At 32.7% G+C, this 21,208-nt stretch overlaps 2 protein-coding genes across 2 annotated transcripts; one reads left to right on the forward strand and one right to left on the reverse strand.

Annotated features, from left to right (window-relative positions):
• Nucleotides 1–1,102: 1,102 nt before the first annotated feature.
• Nucleotides 1,103–4,837, forward strand: LOC126750210 (D-beta-hydroxybutyrate dehydrogenase, mitochondrial). The gene is made up of 5 exons (XM_050459755.1): nt 1,103–1,557; nt 3,099–3,308; nt 3,392–3,544; nt 3,597–3,749; nt 4,381–4,837. The coding sequence occupies exons 1-5, from the start codon at nt 1,311–1,313 to the stop codon at nt 4,764–4,766; spliced, it is 1,149 nt and encodes a 382-aa protein (XP_050315712.1). The 5' UTR covers nt 1,103–1,310; the 3' UTR covers nt 4,767–4,837.
• A 5,143-nt stretch (nt 4,838–9,980) lies between these two features.
• On the reverse strand, nt 9,981–17,492 carry LOC126750643 (uncharacterized). The gene is made up of 5 exons (XM_050460296.1): nt 17,397–17,492; nt 17,185–17,343; nt 10,615–10,769; nt 10,378–10,564; nt 9,981–10,173 (listed from the first exon to the last, which is right to left on the reverse strand). Exons 1-5 carry the CDS (start codon nt 17,483–17,485, stop codon nt 10,005–10,007), a joined length of 759 nt encoding a protein of 252 aa, XP_050316253.1. The 5' UTR covers nt 17,486–17,492; the 3' UTR covers nt 9,981–10,004.
• Nucleotides 17,493–21,208: the final 3,716 nt, after the last annotated feature.

Here is a 21,208-nt window from a genome sequence, read left to right on the forward strand (position 1 = left end):
GTGTAAAATGTTTTTTTTTAAAGTCTGATATGTATGTGTAAAAAAAGTAATAATAAACAAATATTTTTATTGTAAAGAATTTTCGTAATCACCCATATGTTCGGAAGAAAAAAGCATTGTTTGATTTGATACGATAAGTGTTTCAGTGAGAATTTGCTAGTGCAAAAATAAAAAAGGTGTTTTAAGCTTGTTAGTAAAAATTAAATTTCTAATTTATTAAAATAGCTAAAAGATACTGAAATTAGAAACTGAAATTTTGTTTACAGATGAAGCATGCTTCACGAGAAGTGGTGGACATCGCATATCACTTTAAATGTTCGGAATTATTTGCATCAACAATATCCAAATAGGTATAGATGGATTGCAAGAGGAAATGAGGCTCCTGTAAACTGGCCACCATGCTCACCGGACTTGACTCCATCAGATTATTTTTTGTGGAGGTCTTTAAAAACGATGGTGTACTCTAGAGCAAATAATACAGAAAAAGAGTTATGGGCAAGGATTCAAAATGCAGCCAATGTACTGAAGACCGATGAGGAGTTGATGCAAAAAGTACTTTTTGAGTTTTTACGTCTTGTTAATATGTGTAGTTATGTTGACAGAGGTCATTTTGAACAATTGATAAAAGTTTATAATAATTAAAATGACTTGAAATAAATTATTGTTTCTCATTAAATTAAAAAACTCAAAAAACCTGAGGGTTCTTTGGCATGAGAAATCCAATCTCAATTTTCCCTCCAATTTTCAGTCGCAAAACGTTAAAAAAATTAATTAAAATCGATTTTAATTTTTAAAATTTAACACCCTTTAACTAAGAGACGAAGCAACTTTGGACTAAGGTAACTTGCTTTAAATCGGCTTATTTTGAAATCAGAAATATATCCTAAGATTTTGTTCAGACCTTTTAGCGACACCTTGTTTATTTGTTTAATTTATTTTAAATCTTATACACTATATAATAAATTTATCCCGTACCTGAAAACCTATTAAATTATTATTCGCGAAATGACAAATAAACAGAAATATTTTTATTTGAAAAAATATAATATCGATACAGCCAATTTATGTTTCCTACGTCACAGTCATCTGTCAATGTCATTCATAACCTCAAAATCCGTTATCGATTTTCAAAAAAAAAACTATTTTTGTTTGTTTATTAAATAAAGGGAAGCCTTAAAATTCTCTATACTTGAAAAATATTCCAGTGCTCGTCACCCATTCATTTATTCCCTGATTACTTATGTATGCATGTCCCTAAAATAATCACCATAATGTATTTTCTATGGTAAAATTAAATAATTTATGTGAAGATGGGAGCCCTATCGAAATCGTCTAGAGTATGTTTCGAAATTTTAAACGAGCTTTACACGGCGGTAGGTGCCGGAGTACTAGGGATGCTCGTACTTATCCAGCATGGCTTCCGCTCCCATCAAACCCTTAAATGTTTATCAGTGGTTGGGCTCACCTCTGCAAGTCTTGTCTATGTGTTTAGTAGGGAGAAGCAGAAAATTGTTGCTAACAAGAAGAAAGTAGTTGTTATTACTGGGTGTGACTCTGGTAAGTAAGTAATTTTGTAACATTTAACAGGTCACATAATAATATCATTTTCCTATTCAATGCCCGATAACCAACTTAATAGAGTAAATAAAATTCAAAAATATGCTTTATGGTTAAAACAGAAAATGTTTTTAATAAGGCAACAAACAAAATACATGGTTCATTCATACAGTTACAATCAATAATAGTTATAAATACACATACTGATCTATTTTCTTAAATATAAAGTACCAACCAAACTTAAATCAGACAGAACGCACATATATTATGAAATCAAAATCAAAAAAATAACTAAAATACATACATTAGAAAGAATCCTTGTCAAACTCTAAAAGGCCATAGTATGCTAGAGAGACCAATCATCTCTTTAATTGAAGACTAAACCCTGTCAAGGAATGTATGTGGCATCCTTAATATGGCATAAAAGTTTCTTGAAAATCCCCACACCATCAAAAAATAGAGATTTCATGACCAGTGATGATGTGGGCATGGGTTGATGCAGATTGCTCTGCTGATGAGTCTGATATCACTGATTTTCTATTATTAAGGACAGGCCAGTGTTAAAATGTTTTGTTGAACAAACCAAGGTGAGCAGGAGTCTTGATGTTTTGCCTTACACATGTATCTTAAAGCACACTTTTGTATGATGCAACTGAATGGGGTAGCTGCTTATGATAAATGTGGCTCAATAAGAGTGAAATATATATATTTCTCCATAGTCTAACTCTAATTCATAGTTTACAGTAATTCCAAAAAATGTATTGCTTTCATATTGTTCTATCAGCTTACTGTTAAGAGTACACCTTCTAGTATTCCTTTTAAGCACAAAACTCTATAGTTTGGGAATTATGACTGAGATGATTTGAGTCAACCACTGTTTTATCCCCCACACATCATCTGGTATTTAGACTTACTATCAGGACTGTGCCAGGTTATTGCTATGTCATCAGCAAATCAAACAATCTTATCAAGAATAAAACAATCCTTATCAACAATAGCAATAACATTGATCTCGAGGGGGCAAAAAGTATTGGGCCTAAGACTGATTCTTGAGGTACCCTCCATGACACATATTCTCATTTAGAAAAGTCAGAGTGCCCAGATACATGTTGTCAATGATCATGAAGGTAAGAAGAGAACCAAGACAATGCCACTCTTCTGAAACCATAGTGTTGAAACTATAACACAGCATAATGTTTCTATCAGATTGACAGTGTGTTTTGGATTCTTAAAAATAATGTGTACAATTTTAATAAATTGGTGTTGTAGTACTGTTTTGTGCCAATATTGTGTATTATATTTTTGCTTTAGGATATTGATCTCTGACAGTATTCTTATAAAAAAAAGTTTACAACACAGCTATTAGCATTGTAAGAAAAGACAATAGTCTGTATCATTAAGTAATGTTTTCCTTTATGATTAAATTGGGTGTTTTGAAGAAATTGACCTAATAGTAAATAAATTTACTTAGCAGTAAATACATGAAATAATAATTAAACTGGCAAAATTTCTGGAAGATTATTCCATACTAATGTTTTCAGGTCTTGGCTTTTCCTTGGCCCAACATGCTGCTGACAGTGGATTCACTGTAATAGCAACATTTCTGAATCTCGATTCTAAAGGCTCCTTAGAAATTAAAAGGTTGTATGGAGGTTATATTATTCAGATTCAGCTGGATATTACTGATAGTATTAGTATCCAGAATTGTGTGCAGACATTGGAGCATTATTTTAGTAAGAACCCTGGATACAGTAAGTAAATGTTTCATATATGCCTTTGATATCTTTTTAGCCAATGTATTCTAAGCCAATTTTAAATAAATTTTATCCCCTAGGTCTTCATGCTTTGGTAAATAATGCTGGAGTAATGGTATTTGGTGAATTCGAATGGCAAACAGAAAAACTAATGAGGCAACAAATTGAAGTGAACCTTTTGGGCACCCTAAAAATTACAAATGCTTTTTGTCACTTGCTGAGACATCACAAAGGTTCATCCACATATTTAAAATGTTTAAAACATGACTTAAGAATGTTTTTCAGGTAGGGTTGTTACAGTATCTAGTCATTGTGCCCTAGCAAACCTGCCAGGCTTGTCAGTCTATGGTGCGACAAAAGCTGCTTTAAATTCCTGGAATGATGGTTTAAGGGTTGAAATGGCCAAGTATGGGGTACAAGTAGTCACTTTTATACCTGGTAAGTATATCAGTTTTTATTTATTTTCTTTGGTCTGAGCAGTATAGTCCGGATGTTTCAGTATATATGTTTTTTATGGACTTTATTTTTCATTAATTTTTCTCTCCTTTATATAAAAATACCTGGACAGCATTTAAATATGATTTGGTATCGGTCTGACTAATTTACATTATATATTCTATGCCTAGGATCCTTGTGAGGCATAGGATTTGCATATTGGTACTGTATGGAGTAACTTCTATTTTGTTAGAATTTTGTCTTTTACATATTTATCATCAATTTTTTGGAGCTTTCATTAGAATAATGTTAAGCTAATAGGCATGGCTTTTTTGTGTAAATGAACTATGAAGATTATGCTTCTTTGGGACATTTTAAATAGGTTAGGCACTAAGTCTTGTAAAGTTATTTTTCAGTTTCTTTGATCAACGGATATTTTAGGGTTCTGTGTACTTTTACTTAGTATGCAATTTTGTTTTCATTAACTTTAAAACGACCTACAACAATTTGCAATCTGCTCAATACTTTACAATAAAATATCACTTGCCTCCGGACTAATGCGGCTTTAGATCAAAGAAAATATATTATCTTTGAAGGCAACTATACCTAAGGTGTTTTAATTTAAAAAAAATAGGTTCCTTTGTGGCAGAGAGCAGCATAATGAGCAAACAACTACAATACGTTCAAGAGATGCATGATAACTTCACTGAGGAGCAACATCACTTCTACAGCGACTATTTTAAGCGTTACAACATTTATTTGTCTTTCATCTCCGGCTCGCCGGAGCCCCAGAAGATCCAAGACGATCATTTGTATACGGTGTTCGAGGACACTTTGCTGGACAAAGAGCCGAACGCCCTCTACAAACACGAACCGCTCCGGTATAAATTTTATCATTTTTTGTTTAAAATAAGCCCAATTTTTATAAGGGACATGCTGGTGACGAGGTTCATGACGATGCCTCAATATAAAGTAGAGACCCCTAGCGATGACGATTTCGAAGACCTCAGTGTGTCCTAAATTATTTAAGTCCTATTGTTGTATACTGACTAGTATAGTGTGTTCCTTAATAAATAATTTACGAAATTCTATATTTGTTTTTACAAATTATTTATTATTAGTGGGTATAAGGTTGCCTTATAGTTTAAACAATTTTTTCGTTATTACTATATCTGGCAATAAAGCTTTGGTTGCATATGTTGAAACAAAATTTTGGTCCCATCATCAATGGTTTTTTAAGACAAAATTAGCTGGAAAAGAGTTACTCGACCAATTTTTCATATGAGGAAAGTTAGGTTCCACCAATCGACATCTTCGTGTGTTATGTACCTCTGGATGTTTTGTTTCACATATAAAAAAAATCCATAAGTCACAGTCAATACTGCCACTCCACAAATACATGGTCCATGTCTTTCCTGTACCCAGATCTGCCATCACTCGCATATCTCTTTTCTGGAGCCCAAATATTCTAACCTCTGCCGAATGCCCCCGAGTAATAATAGCATACGAGAGTGGAACAATGTTAAATAGGATACGCGAAGAACATCATATGCTGACTTGTCAAGAGATATGCCGATAACGAGAAAATTCCGATTTTTCCCACATTTTCCGGCAAGACTACTTATGCGATTTCTTTTTTGCAGCTTACAGTCTAAAATTAAACCTAAAAAGGTAACCTCAGGCTTAGGTTCATTTGGGACATTCACTTCTATAGAGAATATCATTTGTTTAGTCTTTACTGCATTAATCACAAACATTCTAGGCTGGACATTTTTATAGAGTTGTAGGATCTCCGATAGTGGGTCAGCCGCAGTGAATAGAATAGTGTCATCAGTCATCAGCAAAAAGTATATATATTGCTTAAGCTTCATGCTGTGTTAGGTCATTCATATAATTGAGAAACAAAATTGGTTGGTGTATAGAGCTTTGGGGCACTCCATCTGAAACAACACTCCTTGCTGACCAAGCCGCATTAAGCTCTACTTGTTTGTTTTGAATGTCACATTCTAACAGAGATGCTGGCAGGTGAAAAGTTGTAATGGGAGAGTTTCTGTAAACGTGGTGGACACAATCAAACGCTTTACTCAAATCACAAAGAAGTACCAAATTAAAGCGCATGTTGTGAAATGAGTCAACTGTATTAGGAACCGATCCAGTATTGCATGAGTAGAATTTCTTTTTTTTCTAAAACCGAATTGGTTGTGAGTGAATAGGTTTTTTCGATTCAAAAAAGTTTGAGATCTGCCCCGCCATACATTTCTCTAGAATCTTTAATAGACTATGAAGAAGAGAGATGGGCCTTCAACATTCTGGTAAAAAAAGATTCTTCTTTTTGAAAATTGACTTTATTACCAACACCTCTTTAAGACAATTATTGTAGTTTTGATCATAATTAGATCTATATTTAATCTTGTTCTTAATATGGTTAATTATTATGTCTCTTATACCTCATTATATGTAATAACTTCCTGAAAAGAGAAATTTATGCGAGGAAAAATTAAACGGGTCATCACTACTAGGAGGTATATTTTGCAGAGTTAGAGTGCTTTGTGCTATTGTTGCGAAAAATTCATTAAAGTAATTGCATAAAATATTTTCATGCATATTTGTCTTGTACTTTTACACCGTACTGTATTTATTATTTGCCACATTGTGGTTTTTGGATTGGAGAAGTTACAAATATGTGTATCATTAGAATATATCTTTGCGCAGTTGATTTCTTTTTTATATACTTTTTTTTTAATTTTTATATTGATTAGAAATATCTTGTCGAACTGATTTACTATCTCCAACTAAAAAATGCTTACTTTCACGCATACCTCTCAGACTTTTATGAGACCAGATACTGTGAGGTCGATCTGACCTTAGCCTACATGGCTTTTTTTGGAAAGGTTTTAGGATGTGCTTTTTCAAGAATTTAGACAAACTTAGCAAAGCCAGTATCTGAGATGAAGGCCCAACTTACATCATTCACTACATTATAAGACCTAAAGTTGCTCCACCGTGTAATTGGTCTATGTTCTTTTCGAGATGTTGTATAATCTCCAGCAAACCTCTCTAAACATAGTTTAACCACAGCATAAAGAAACCAGCAGTCGCACTTCAATAAAAATACATTGGCTTGAATAAGCGAGTTCGGTGCATGTGTACTAACGCAGGCGAGGCATTTTTGCTTATAGTAGGGATGCCGCTGACACTCGCTACGGTCCACGCGGCTTTTGCCTTGGCTAGAGCCGGACTTAAACATTTTTTTAGATGTTATTATCTTGTAAAATAAAAATACCTACATAGTACAAATATTGATTTTTTAATATGAATAAAGTTCATACATTAACAAAATATTTAAACAAAAATAAACATCGCATTTCTACATCTAACAACGACGATATAGAATAATACGTGCAGGAAGTTAATTAGGTATGTACCATAAATTTAAGAGACCATTCTTTGAGTAATTTTAAAACAAAAAAATATATGCCACTGTTAAAATTTAACAACAACTAAAATATATGCCACTGACTTTTGTGCAATTTTTATTATGTTCTGTGGATTATACAAATAAAACTTTTCTGTCTCTTGAATTTTTTTCGTATCTTGCTTAGTTAATAATAAATTCCAAATGAAACTTTTCCCCAAATTCCTTGTGTGATCCAGGGATATGCAATTAAGTGGACTTTTTTTTCTCGAAAAATAAGCGAGATACGAAAAAGTTGTATTTGTATTTGAGTAAATCAAATAACATATTAAAAATGGCACAAAATTGAGGTGCCCCAATTTTTTTGCCACAAATATTTCTTAAGGTCCCGTTCGAGATTACACTGGACCTAATAAATTTAATCATGTTAGGGGTAAATTAGCTCCTTAATGTTATAAATAACACCGCCATAGAACTTGCGGACCTATGTTCATATGAACTTTTTGTCTTAAAATTACTCAAACAATCGCCTGTTAAATAATTTATGGTACATACTTAATTAACACCCTGTATAGTAACGCTTTTAGATTAACATCTGACTACATAGTAGTTTAAGGATAACTAATTATACAAATAAAGTAATATATCAAAACAAATAGAAACTCTTAGGCCAATAAATAAAGACAAATAGTTGGCAACAATTCAAAACAATTCTAACATCTGCGAATTTTTGTTATATTATTAAGTACCAACTAAAGTAAAAGTGTACAATTTTGCAACTCTTTTAAATATGGCAACACTGTTAAAATGGCAGAAATATAAATAATGTCCTTAAAAATCCAAAAAAAAAAAATATTACATTGCTGCAACTTTAATTGATGCTTAATTATGTTATTTAAGCCATACAGCCAAATTTGCAGCTATTAAAAACTTTGGCAAAGTCAATTATTTTGCTTCATTAATAATTTTTGACATACCCCTCTTTTAATACAAAAGTTTTTATAAAAAACGCTACGCTTTGTAAAAATGCTATTAAAATAGTCACTAAATACGGCGCTGAACTAGGCGATACACCTATGAACACAGTTCGATAAACAGTGAGCTCGGCATCCGGAGAACATGGCTGCGGCATGGCTAAGGATGCTATTAGTTCGCTTACATTTTCGAGCGGAGTGAGACTGCTGGTTTCTTTATGCTGTGGTTTAACTATCTGGGCCCTATGATCTGACACATTCATCTTTACTACATTTACACATCTTATATCAACTTCTTTAATCAAAAATATTATCCAGACAGTGATCACGACAGATTGGCTCCAAAATAGTTTGCTTCAGGCTAAAGCGGTTTCCTTAATAAGTGTAATAATAGGTGTCTCATAACATCCGGTCAATACCGGGTATTATTAAACACCTCGCAGCAATGATCATAACTTTAACATACAGTTCTTGAACTACGATCAATATTTTAGCATGATCTGGCATGCGTGTTAGAAGGTTATCAAATACTGTGAAAAAAGTGTCATGATTACCATGGGGTGCCTTATAAAACATTAACATTAAATTTTTGTTATGGACAGACAAAAAATTTGACACGCTTATCAGTATTTACATGATTGTTTACATTTTTTTCAGAAGCTTTTATGCCATTTTTTAACAAAGTCATTGTCTCTCCAGCAGACCAGGACTGTCTCGTTGAATAGGCATCTACCTTGAAACCATCTATTTAAAAGTTTGGACTGTTTTGTAGGTTTGGAGGTTCTGTAATGCACAGGCCATCGACGACGCCAGAAATGCTTCAATCTCTTCCAGCTTGTTTCGGAGTGACCTCACATTTATATGTAGAAATGTAATTGTGTCTTTCTTTTAGGAGCCTATTTTGACGTTGTTTGTCCTGCAAATAGTTTATGATAATCCCTGTAGGCCACAATGTAGAGCATAGATATTTCTTTAAAGAAAGAAAATCTAAAAGAGACAATATGTCTTATTTATGTTTGTTTTTTAAAAACCCGTTGAAAATATTAAAATTCTGATCTTATTAGTCGACTCTCTCGAAAAAATTAAATGGAACAAAAGGGGTCACTGGACCAGTTTATCTCTAATATTAAGAAAACTGGCTTCTTTGGGAAACTCGTTAAAGGATATTAACATTTTGATCTCATCAATTCATTTTTTGAATAAAATTATCTGGAAAGATGCAGTTCACGTATTTTTTTTAAGCAGTTAGACCAAATATAAATTTTCTAGACACAAATAATACTCCTAGGCAATTAAGCTTCGACTAAATTTCGACTCTTTCCAGGCATTGTTGATCACTTCCAAGCTGTTAAAGTAATTTTCTTGCCAGGACAAATATGGATTTTCCAGGCAGGAATACCCTTAGGCAGTTAAGCTTTCCAGGCAAAATTTTTAAAATTTGAAATGTCACTCGACCGGTTCATTTCTAATATTTAGAGAGTTACGTTTTTAGAACCTCATTGAAAATATAAAAATTTTGATCTCAGGAATCGATTTTTGGAAAAAAATAGCTGAAAATAAATAGGGGCCACTCGACTAGTTTATCTTTAATATTAATGAGATTAGGTTATTTGGAAACCCGTTGAAGATTGGAAAACTTTTATCCTATCATTGGAAGTTTTGAAAGAAAATTAGCTTGAAAAGACTGCTCACTCGAATAGTTTATTTATAATATTAAGAAAGTTCGGTTTTCTAGGGAACTCGTTAAAGATGTTTATTAAAAATTTTTAATGAAAAAAGATTTTGTTATTTAAGTTTCTTGAGTACTACTATAGTCGATGCTTAATAAAGAAAACTCAATTTTCGATATTCATCTATTTATTTTTTAAATTATTTCGTATTAGTAGGCACGAGATTGGCCATTATTTTTAACACTTTCTCCCTTGTCAGAGGGCACTTGCTGTATCTGGCGACGCAGCTCTCGGCATCGTTGGATTTTCCTATATCCAGTGCTTCTTTAACTGCTGTACCATCCAGGACGTACGTGAATAAGGAGTTTCTAAAATTACAGGAAGCAGTTTTTGTCTATAATTTGAAAAGTAGCAGTCTAATAAAAAAAAAAGAGAAAATATGGGTTGAAATCTTAGAACTGAGAGTGAAATATTGTGATCTGTGGCTCACATACTTAATGAGCTATAAAGTGTAAGAAAATGTTAAAAAACTGACATAAAAAATGTAATTTCATTATACCCAATACTCTTACTTGGCAAAACTTAAAATAAACTGGTCCATAGCTGTCGCCTCTCCACTTTTCTCATTCCTGGCGGCATCATTCACAACACTGCAAATGATCCTCTGTGTACACGACGTGCTGTCGATATCGTTGGCTGCCAAAGAATTGTCGATTCTGGCCAACAGGTTGGTGATGGCCGACATGTCATCATCTAAATCTGCAAAACCAGTTATTAAGCTGCTAATAATGCTTTAAAGTATGAGTTACTTCGTCCGTATCCTCCGTGCACTGCCCCCAAGACTTGAGAGATTTTGGGGACTATTAGGATGATGCTTAAACCAAGGAGCACTCCTAGAGCGACTCCACCGATGTCCAGTTTCATTGTGCCGTAAGAGACTCCAGTGCCTGAGCTGCCGTAGGATCTAAGAGTCGGAATATCAGTTTTTGGAAAATGTGGGGTTTTTAGAGAATAATTGATCATATTAAAATTTTGATTTTATCTGTGAATCTGTTAAATTCATGATAATCTATTTCCATGAACCTTATTTGTGAATCTGTAACACTTCATGTTTTCCGCATTACAATAAATTAGGTAAATACAAGTGAATGTGTTGTTTTGTATTGTGAAATATCAAGTAGTAAGATTTCGTATTTAAATTTACAAATCTTTGCTATTAAAAAAACTTGAGTGCCAGAACAAAAAGGATTTTGCAAATGGCGAAGCAGCGATTATTTTAGCAGACAATAATTTACATCTTGAAAATAATTAAGTAAAAAGCCGCAACCTTTATACCAGCTGTTAATTTGATTACATTTAAATATTTTTATCTCAAGTACCCAGGTGGAAACACAAAAATCCTCCACGGCCGTATTTGAAATTGATGAATCTGCCCAAAATATAAATTGATTAAGTTTTTTTTTTCAAAATGAAATACAAAACAAGCACCGATGATTATCAATATTATGATAAAGTAAGAATCGAATCGGAAATAGAATGCGTTTATGACAATATCATAACAGCTGAAGATGATGGTGCTCAGGTATCTCCGAAAATTGAATTTTCATCATGTGTACTATACTGCTAATTGAATTGTGAAAATGCCTACCATTTTATTTTAAGTTTTTGTAGTCATGTATAATAATAATAATGCTATTCAATAATTTGACGAAAATATTTCCATTTACTTTTGAAAAATATAGTTTCGTTACGAAATATTATGCCCTTTATCAGTTTTCAATAAAATTAAGTCTGGGTAACTACTATAATTATGCATACTAAATAATAATAATAATAATAAATATTTTTTATTTGCAAACTCATCATAAAAAAATAACACATTTATTATTTTATGGAAATAAAAGGCTAAAAAATTCAGAATTCTGCCAAGACAGATTCTGGTCTTTAACATTGTGACCAAAACTTAAGAAAACTAACTAAAAAAAATGTAGAAACGCTTGTAACAGACTAATTTTCTAACTAAAGTTTAATTATACACAACTACCAAAAAAATTTAGAACATTAACATAGTATCTCTCACAAAAAAAAAACACGCACCTTAGTTACCCACACTAAACACAGATTTTTAGTTTTTACCCATACATAAACTAACAATATTGACCCTTCATCCCTTCAATATTTTACGTAGATAGCTGCTGACTCATCAGACGCACCATCATTCCTCTGCGAAAAGTCTGAACAGACACCAAACCCAACTCAAAATGTATGCCCAAAGAGTTCATCTGATATGCAAAATTATAGGAAAAGGACCTTTTAAATAAATGAGTCTTATGTCTTGGAATATAAATTGTGTTTCTTCTTAAGCCCAAATGGTGAACATCATTTCTAAAAGTAATCTTAAGGTATAGGTAAGGTGGACTACGGTATTTAAGAATTTTATAAAAAAAAGTAAGTGAATGAGCAACCTTTGAAACATCAATATTAAAGTCCCCGAGGCAGGTTATATGGTTAAAATGAGAAAACATATCAATTAGTGTCTCCTCCAATGTTAAGAAACAATTTTGAATATTAGAATTTGGAGGTCTATAAATTATTCCAAAAATATGCCGTTCATCATCAATATTAATTTTTAACCAAAGGCTTTCTAAAAATTCATACATATCAGACAAAAGAATTTCATAAGTCGTTCATACCGCCACCTCTATAATTTTGTCGATCATTTGTTATTAGTTGGTAATTAGGGATGTGTACAGCATTACTATCAATATCGCGAGTTAGCCATGACTCTGTAATTATTGCAATAAGGTAAAATCTTTTGAACAGTATTTCGCAGAAAAATCATCAAAGTGAGCCAACAGCGACCTACAGTTTATATGTGAAACCTTCACTAAGGACATAAATTAATGTATATATTAGAACCCGAATAAATAAGTAAAAACAAAAATTTAAAAATAAAAACCTAAACAGTGCGTTTGAAGAGAGGTTATGAAAAAAACTATATGTAACAAAGATTATAAAAAAAAAGAGTTAAAAGAAAAAAAGGTAACTAAGAAAGTTAGGAAGTTAGTTTGTCGCAAAGTTATCCAAGAAAAAGAGTTTTGAGTAACCAAATAATTACGAAAGTACCTGTCATTTTATTCACATGTATTAGTCCTCCTCACGCCTATTTTTTAGCCCCACTAAATCACGTTCAGAACTCACACGATGAACGGAACCATCACTTGCTTTGACATAAATGTTGCCAAAACTAAACTATATATTTATATTATTAATTATATATTAGAAAATTATGCATTATTACAGTTAAATTACTCAAAACCTAGACAAAATGAATAATCAAAGTGTCACTGAAAGTACCTATGCCCTCTACTCGGTATGAAGCGAAATATTTCTAACCATATTAGCGTATATTAGTTTTCAATGAAATCAAATCTTCATCGGGTGACTATAATCCAGAAAATAGATCTGTTATCCCAAGCAGTTTTTCAGGATTTTATTGTTCAACCTGTTCGAGTTCCAGCACCGAATCGAATACGTCTAATAAGTTTAAAAACTTTCAACCAAATGAACCAAGTAAGTTTATCAAAATGAATATAAAATTTTATTAAGAAAAAGAAAAATGTTGCTTTATGGAAGAAAAATATTAAAAAACAAAAAAGAGTCCTATATTTGGAACCTTTGGTGTGACACTCAAATCACGAGATAGTTTTACCAGTAACCAAAAATCTTTATTTTACTCTCACGTGTTTCGCTAACGATGTTAGCATCTTCGGGAGAAGATTAAAAGTGAGTCGAGAGGAAAATAAAGAGTTTTGGTTAGTGATAAAGCTGTCTCGTGATTTGAAACAAAAAAAAAGTTAAGGGTGAGTCGCAAAATATAGATAAACCTGCACGTCCCTTGCTACCATCCCCCTGTTTGAGAAAATCAAAACAGCAACAAATTTCTTATAAAAGTAAACTGACGTGAAATTTATAATGCCTTTCGTGAATCGTCGACAATAGATGATTAAAGATCATTTGTTATTGGCATATTGAACGAAAACTAAAGAAAAGAGGAACAAGAAGTATATAAAGTTGTAGAGGAACTTACATATATATAACTATACAGCTCGATAGTTGAAAAAAATGGGTGTTGGAAATTTTTATGGCTATCCCAAACATTACAGATTTGTTTATTCGCACTCATTACAGAAATGCTTTTCGACTCGAATGACTGAGAGAGACATGCGTGGAAAATACGCACCTTTTAATAAGCTTAGCAATAATGATAAGCAGGGAGCATATTCTCTTTTTTCCCATTGTTGAGTCGCATTCTGTCGGAAAATATAGGGTTCTTACGTCTCAAAAAAGATTTATGTAAAAAGTATTTAGAGCAAAAGGAAAAACAGAAATTGCAAGAATAGAAGAGGAGAAAAATTTTCAAGAACATTTAGAAAAAAAACTGGATTCAGAAGTCTAGGTCTCACGACAATAAATTGCTAAGGAAAATACGAAAATTTTATCCTTTAACTTCGACAAGCAGCTCTTACTACGCCAAAAGGCCCAGCCGGTCAAATCTTTTATTTGAGAAAATTAGCCATCTACAGTTTGGCAGTTTACAACTTAGCGATAATATTGCACTTAGCAAGATATGCTTTATTATGTTTAAGAGGAAACACAAGCAAAAAGATGTTCGGTCGAAATATCTTCGTTCATTCAAGATTGCAATATAACATGAAAATGTTTAATATAGGTTCAAATGACATCCGATGGGTGTGGTGGTCAACGAAAAAACCCATTTTTGCCGCCACGTGCTTTCAAATTATCTCAATCTAAAAGAAATAGATCAAAAATTTTTTGAAAAAAGTCACATTGAGATGAAGTGTGATCAATATATTCGAAAATATAAACAAAATAGAAATATGTTCCAGTGTATTCTGCAGAAGGTTGGACACAAAGTATTTGCAGTGCAAGAACAAGACCTTTTGTAGTCAAAAACCTAACATACCACGACTTTTTTGATTATTTAGAACAGAGTCTTTTAACATGACTCAAATTTCATGGTGCAAAGTTTGCTGGTTTCGCTAAATAAAGGATAAGCCTGACAACTATCAACGCGTCGTTTTTGGTCAAAGGAACACATGACCAAAGACATTCAAAGCGTCAAAGAAAACCAGATCGTATCGCTAAAGGCCTCTCAAGCATTCTTACCGCTTAAGCAACTTATCGCAGGCTACAATTCGTCTTGACTTCAAGAATGTTCCTGTAAAACTCGATCATTTAAGGCCTACTTTTGGTGTAGCCGTAGAACAATAATTAGTGAAGGATTTTCTTTATTTTTTACAGAGATTCTTTAGATTTATCACTTATGTCAGAAAATTGGCAAATGTAAGTAAATTGCCAAAATTGTAATATTAGCTAGTAGATTTGATGCAGATAAACAAATAGTAGGCTGGGATTGATTAAAAGGGTTTAGGAAGCGCAACCCTGCCATCTCATTGAGGGTTCCTGAAGCCCCTTTCTCCGCAAGAGCAAAAGCTTTGAATAAACCTCGGATGATGAAATAACTGATAATTATATACCACCGACACAAATTTACAACATCGACAAAATGGGCCTTAGCAATTTCCAAAAGCCACCGAAAACATTTGCCCAAAGGGAAAAAGAACAAGAGTAGAACGAGGCCTGCATCTCTCTGTCACTATATGTGACAATACTGATAGGAATTTTGTCATTATTATCCCAAGAAAGAACTATAAACCCGAATACTTTGATTATATTGATACTTTGATTACATCTATGTCTGCAGACGCATTACACTAATCGGATGCAACTACTTGACATATAATTTTTTGGACCATTGAATTTATATTATACCCAAGGGCTGGGCACCTGGCTAAAGACTAACCGTGGTAATATAGTACCGCTCTAGCTGGTATCTTTGAGAGAGCATGAGGAAGTGCTGCCACGGTCGAAAATATGACAAGTGAATTTAAAAAAATTGGAATTTATCCGTTGAATTCATATGTTCTTCTAGCTCATTTATTTCTACCCAGAAACGTAACCGACAATGTTCTTGAGATAGAGGTGGATGATGGAAAATGCCAGAAGCAAAATGTTGCAGAGTCTTCTGTTTCGAGCCCAGCCTACAATGAATCCAATAACTTCCAAAGTAATATTCATTACTACTCAAGTCGTCTACCACCCAGGAGATTTAAAAAGCACGAAGAGAAAAATAACTGACTCTCACATTCTGACAAGTCCTCCTTATATGGATAAAGTTAAAGCCCAAGTCCGAAGCAAAATAGAGAAAGAAAATCGCAAGAGCGTTAGAGTTCGAAATCAGGTGAAGCGAACTATCCTTCAGGATGATTGCGATACCGAAAATAAAGACTTTTTAGGCAGGACGCTGCATGCCTTTATTGCAACGAATTATATAGTAAATCAAAGTCAGAAGAGCACTGGATAGGTTGACAAGTATGTAAGTGATAGTGCCGTACTCTTTATGCTGGCCTTTCACCCAAAGCTAAGATGTTCAATTATGAATTGTACACCGATAATTAGATATGTCAACTTAGACTGTTGTGTGTCATGTTACCCACCGTCAATATTAAATTTTCTTTAGGATCAGGATTCATTTCTTACTTTCTTAATAAAAGTCTTCAATAAGTAACCTTAGATTTTTTTATATCATCTTTGGATTTTTAAATATAAAACAAAATGTATGTCATCTCAAGCATTATTCTCCTCCAGGTCTTTGAAAACCAGCCAAGAAATGTGGGACTGTTTACTAGAACCAAAATTGGCTCTGAACAGAATGATTGATTTTTTTAAAAGTTACTTGTAAAACTTAATTTTTTTCTTTTTTCTTAATTAGCTGGCTACTCTCTTTTATTTTCCTTTTTTTTTAATTAAAGCTTGAAAAATCCTTATGAGTTTCATTTCTTAAGTGAAACCATTTTTCATTTTCCATTAAAAGATTTAAAATCTTTAAAAAAATACGAATGTGTTTTTACGAAAAAACCTAGATGTATCAAAAATATTGTTAGAATTAAATTGGTCAATACGATTTCTATTAATTTGCACAAAATATTTAGAATCGCACAAGAACCTTATTTTTACAATTTCTACAAGCTTTAAATGTAATTATCTCAAAACTATAGTTTTGCACACTTATGATTTTCGCATGGGATCCACGATATTCAAAATATCAAAATATTGATCTCACCTGGAAAAGAAGGGTTTCTCTATCTCTTTTAGTAAGTAAAATAGATTAAAAAAAATCCATTACTAACATAAATAAAAACTGAAAAATGTTGTATTAATATCCTTGAAAATGATATTTTAAGCATCTGAAACTTTTAGCAGCATTTCTACTACTTATAAAGTTTAAGTCTTACCCTCCTCCGGTGCTACCATAAGAAACGAGCCCGAACCTGGACTCTTTCGGATCCGAAAAGTCCTTCTTCGGTTCGGCGATTGGGTTCTTGGGGATATAACCCGATTTATTTTTATAGGGCAGGTCCGACTCGTAGTATCTGTGACTGGGACTAAAACCTCTTAAAAACGATATTTTCGATTACACTATTAAAACAATGTAAACAACCCTTACCCGTCTTCCGCTTGATATTTTTTGGGGGACCCGAATACCACCAGGGGATACAAGAGCCCCAAACACAACAGAACAATCGCGAAATTCATCGTTAAACTGGTGACTTTTCTTTATGGCACTATGGGGTGCATTGAAATCATTTTATACGATACACATTTTACACCCGGCCGCGCCCAAACAATACGTTACGTGAAGATATTAAATAATCATTATGATTATTATATTGTTAAAACAATACCAGGACAATGTTGTATATGATGACAAAACATCCCAAAATTGTTATATTGTTAGGAAATTCGGTTTTTTCGAAAGTTTCACTTTCATGGGCCGATGGAGGACTTTTCGAGCGACCCCCGGTATGCGCATTCGAGTTACCAGGGATGATTAAGAAGTCGCTTGGTTAAATAATGATGAAGTCATTATATGATGTTAATTTGGTGTTAATGTTATGGACTATTGTCGGCAGCAGAGCGTACATCAAAAAAACCCTCTAATTTGGTTTTAATGGAGAAAAAAAATGATATTTATGCAGGTGAGGAAAAGTGATTTTTTTATAACAGGCTCATAATGGCACTGATCACGGTGGTTGTCACGGTTTTTGCTGTATTTTTTGGTGACGTAGTGTTTTGTTTTAATACTAGCGACGACTTTTATTACCATCGCGAAGCTCGTGGTAAAGGAGCTGATTTAAGGCAGAATAATTTCGGTTCAAAGCATTTTAGGCTTATCAGCTTTAACACGGAAGGAGACTTAGAGGTACGTTATTATTATGAATTAAAAATCCCATTTCTGACTTGGTTTCTAAAAAGTATAGAGATCATTTCTATAAAGATTCTCGTTACTTTTTTGGAACTACAATATTTATTGAGTTAATCTCAAAAAATTGTGATAAATCCTCTATCAAAAAAAAACATTTTTGTCTCTTAGATGTAATACCTCATGAACAGTTACACTTATGGAAAAAATTATAGAAATGCATTTGGTAGAGAATTTTATTCTTTACATTTTATCTGAAAACACTTTTTCTCGTAAATCCAATATTTATAGAGTTTTCTCGAAAAGCTAATAATAAGCTATAAAATAATAGAAATCCGTTATGAAAAAAAAATCAGTATTGTGGACGCTATATTTCAGGAACAGTTTATTATCCAAAAAATGTTCTAATAAGAAGTTTTTTAGAGATGTTCATTATATTTGCTAAATATACTTTCTTTGTAAATACAGCCCATATTCGAGTTATTTTCGAAAAAATGTTATAAATCCTTTTTAAAAAAGTTCCAGTTTTTTGAACGTTTTATATCATGAACAGTTGCTCCTGCCAATAATAGAATAAAATATTATAGAAAGAAGTTTTGTAGGGAATTTTATTATTTCAATTTAAGCTCTAAGCACTATTTCTCGTTAATTCATCATTTATTGAGCTTTTCTCATTAAATAACTTTTATAAAACCTTTATAAGAAAATCCTAGCCTCTTTTAGACGCTATATTTTCTAAATACAACATTTCTTAAGTTCGAAAAATTATTTTTTGCACTTTGTATTTCGTGAACCGGTCCTCCTACAAAAATATTACGGATAAGTGTTTTGTAGATGTGGTGTTTGTTAACACTGAATTTTGATTTCTTAATTACTATACTGGATGGTTAAATTAAATACTAGAATTTTGTGGATCTTTGCTAAATACAACTTTTTTCCAAGGTGTTTTCCTGAAGTTGAGTCATTTACTGTAACTCGTTGCAGGACTCGTCAAAAGGGAGTTGATATACCAAAAATCATCTATACAAAAGTTGCATAATAAAACGAATATGATATTTGATATGAAGATGATTTGATTTGAAATATGACAAACATTAAAACTTGAAAAAATAACCTTTTGATATTTTTGGCGAAGATCGTGTAAATTCTCACCTTTTTTTGTTTACTGCTTTTACTGTTTGTGAAAATGTGTGCTATAGTATGGTTTTACAAGTAAGAATCTTTAATCCGATCAGTTTTGATTTTTAATAAGGCGTATTTCATTTGTGTAATTATTTTGTGCACAAAAATGGCCCATGTGCACAAAAACAATAAGCTAGTGGACATAATACTTACCTATCAAGAGTGCCGACAAAATGCAGCCGCAGCATGCATGTTGTGTGGAAAGGTTCACTTTAAGAAATATTAAAATTAAATTAAAAAAAATCGAATTAAATAAAAAGATTTCGTGCCTTAGCAATGCCTCGTTGTAAAGTGTAAGTACGACAAAAACATTAGATATTATCCTTGTCATTATCAACAGATACACGCCTTACAACCCGAAGATTATACTAGAAGAGTTGTACTTTGCCAGTGGAATCTAGAACAGTTCGTTAGACACTTTCGGCAGACATCAATTTTGTGTACAAAGTATGCTAATGGTGGTACCAAATGCAGTGCAAAATTTCCGCAACAATCATGTTTGGGTAGTTGAAAATCCGCATGCTTTAAAAAGATCTAATTCTCAACATAGATTTGCATTAATTATTTGGGTTTGCGTGGTCAGATGGCATGCTTATTAAACCTTCCTTTTTTCCACCTCGACTGATCGGTGAAATTTAGTATCATCGTTAGATGTTTTGCTAAATATGAGACAGAATATGTGTTCCTACATGATGCAGCTCCATCACAATTTAGAAGAGAGGGCGCAATGAGCCCATTTTCTTGTCCTCCGCGCTTCCCAGATTTAACGCCTTGCGATTTTTTCTGTGGGGCTTTTTGAAACAGTTGGTGTATCAAGATTGAGCGGTAAATACTCCAAAAAAACTTCACAAGGGCAATGAAGATTGTTGGTATTTAATTCGTGGACACCAGGATTTTATTTTCGAATCTTGTAAAGAGTCGTTGATTCGCCGAGCAAAATTGTTTTTTAATCGAAGAAATGGGGCTAATTTTTGTAAAAACAGAGACCATCCAACCTAATAAAGAATTTTTTATAAATAATTTTCGATAATGTGAAGTAATTCTCTTATTACACAACTTTCATACAGGATATGTTTCAAATTCCACCCTCAACATGATACGAAGATGGTTAAAATTGAGCAAAGTTGAAACCTTCGACCTTAAGAATATGCCGTTTAAAAAAATTAATAATTCATATATTCCATTTTTACAATTTTAAAATTTTTGCAAAGTTACCTTTTTAAGGATGTATCATAATTTATATTTATTTTTTCTAAAAACCCGAACTTTTGGAAAAAACTAAATTTGCCGCAGTAGGCTGTCATAAGCTGACAAGACAATCTTTAAACTGTTCTAATTATCAGAGTCTTAAATATTTGTATGTTTTGTTGGTATGGTAGTAGAAAGTAATAAGTAGTTTACTTTTAATAATTTAAGCAATTATGGTTTTTTGAGTTCATATTTGTAGACAAATATGAACCCAGAGAAATCTACACGGCAAGTTTCCCAAGAAATTATATCTGAAGATAACTTAACAGAAAGTGGATTTAAGCCATTTAAAATTCACTTAGCTCAAAAACTACAACCTAGTGATGCTGAAAGATGTGTGTTTTTTTGTAACTGGCTAGCGAAAAACATTACTGACTCCCTAATTTTCTTGAGAATGTGATATAGACCGATGAAAGTACACTTACAAATTGTGACATTTTTTTAGTAAGTAATAAACGCATTTGGAGTCAAAATAATCCCCGACAGTTTTTCCCCGTTCCATTCCCCGACGGGAAATTCGGGCACAAGTGCTATTTGACCTAAATGTTTGGACAGGTATTTCTAAAAATCGAATTTTGGATTTTAATATGGAACTCTTAACGGATATTCTTATTATCAGTTTTTAA

The sequence above is a fragment of the Anthonomus grandis genome, chromosome 2 (genome assembly GCF_022605725.1).
Source record: "Anthonomus grandis grandis chromosome 2, icAntGran1.3, whole genome shotgun sequence".
In the NCBI taxonomy this organism is placed as follows: Eukaryota; Metazoa; Arthropoda; class Insecta; order Coleoptera; family Curculionidae; genus Anthonomus; species Anthonomus grandis.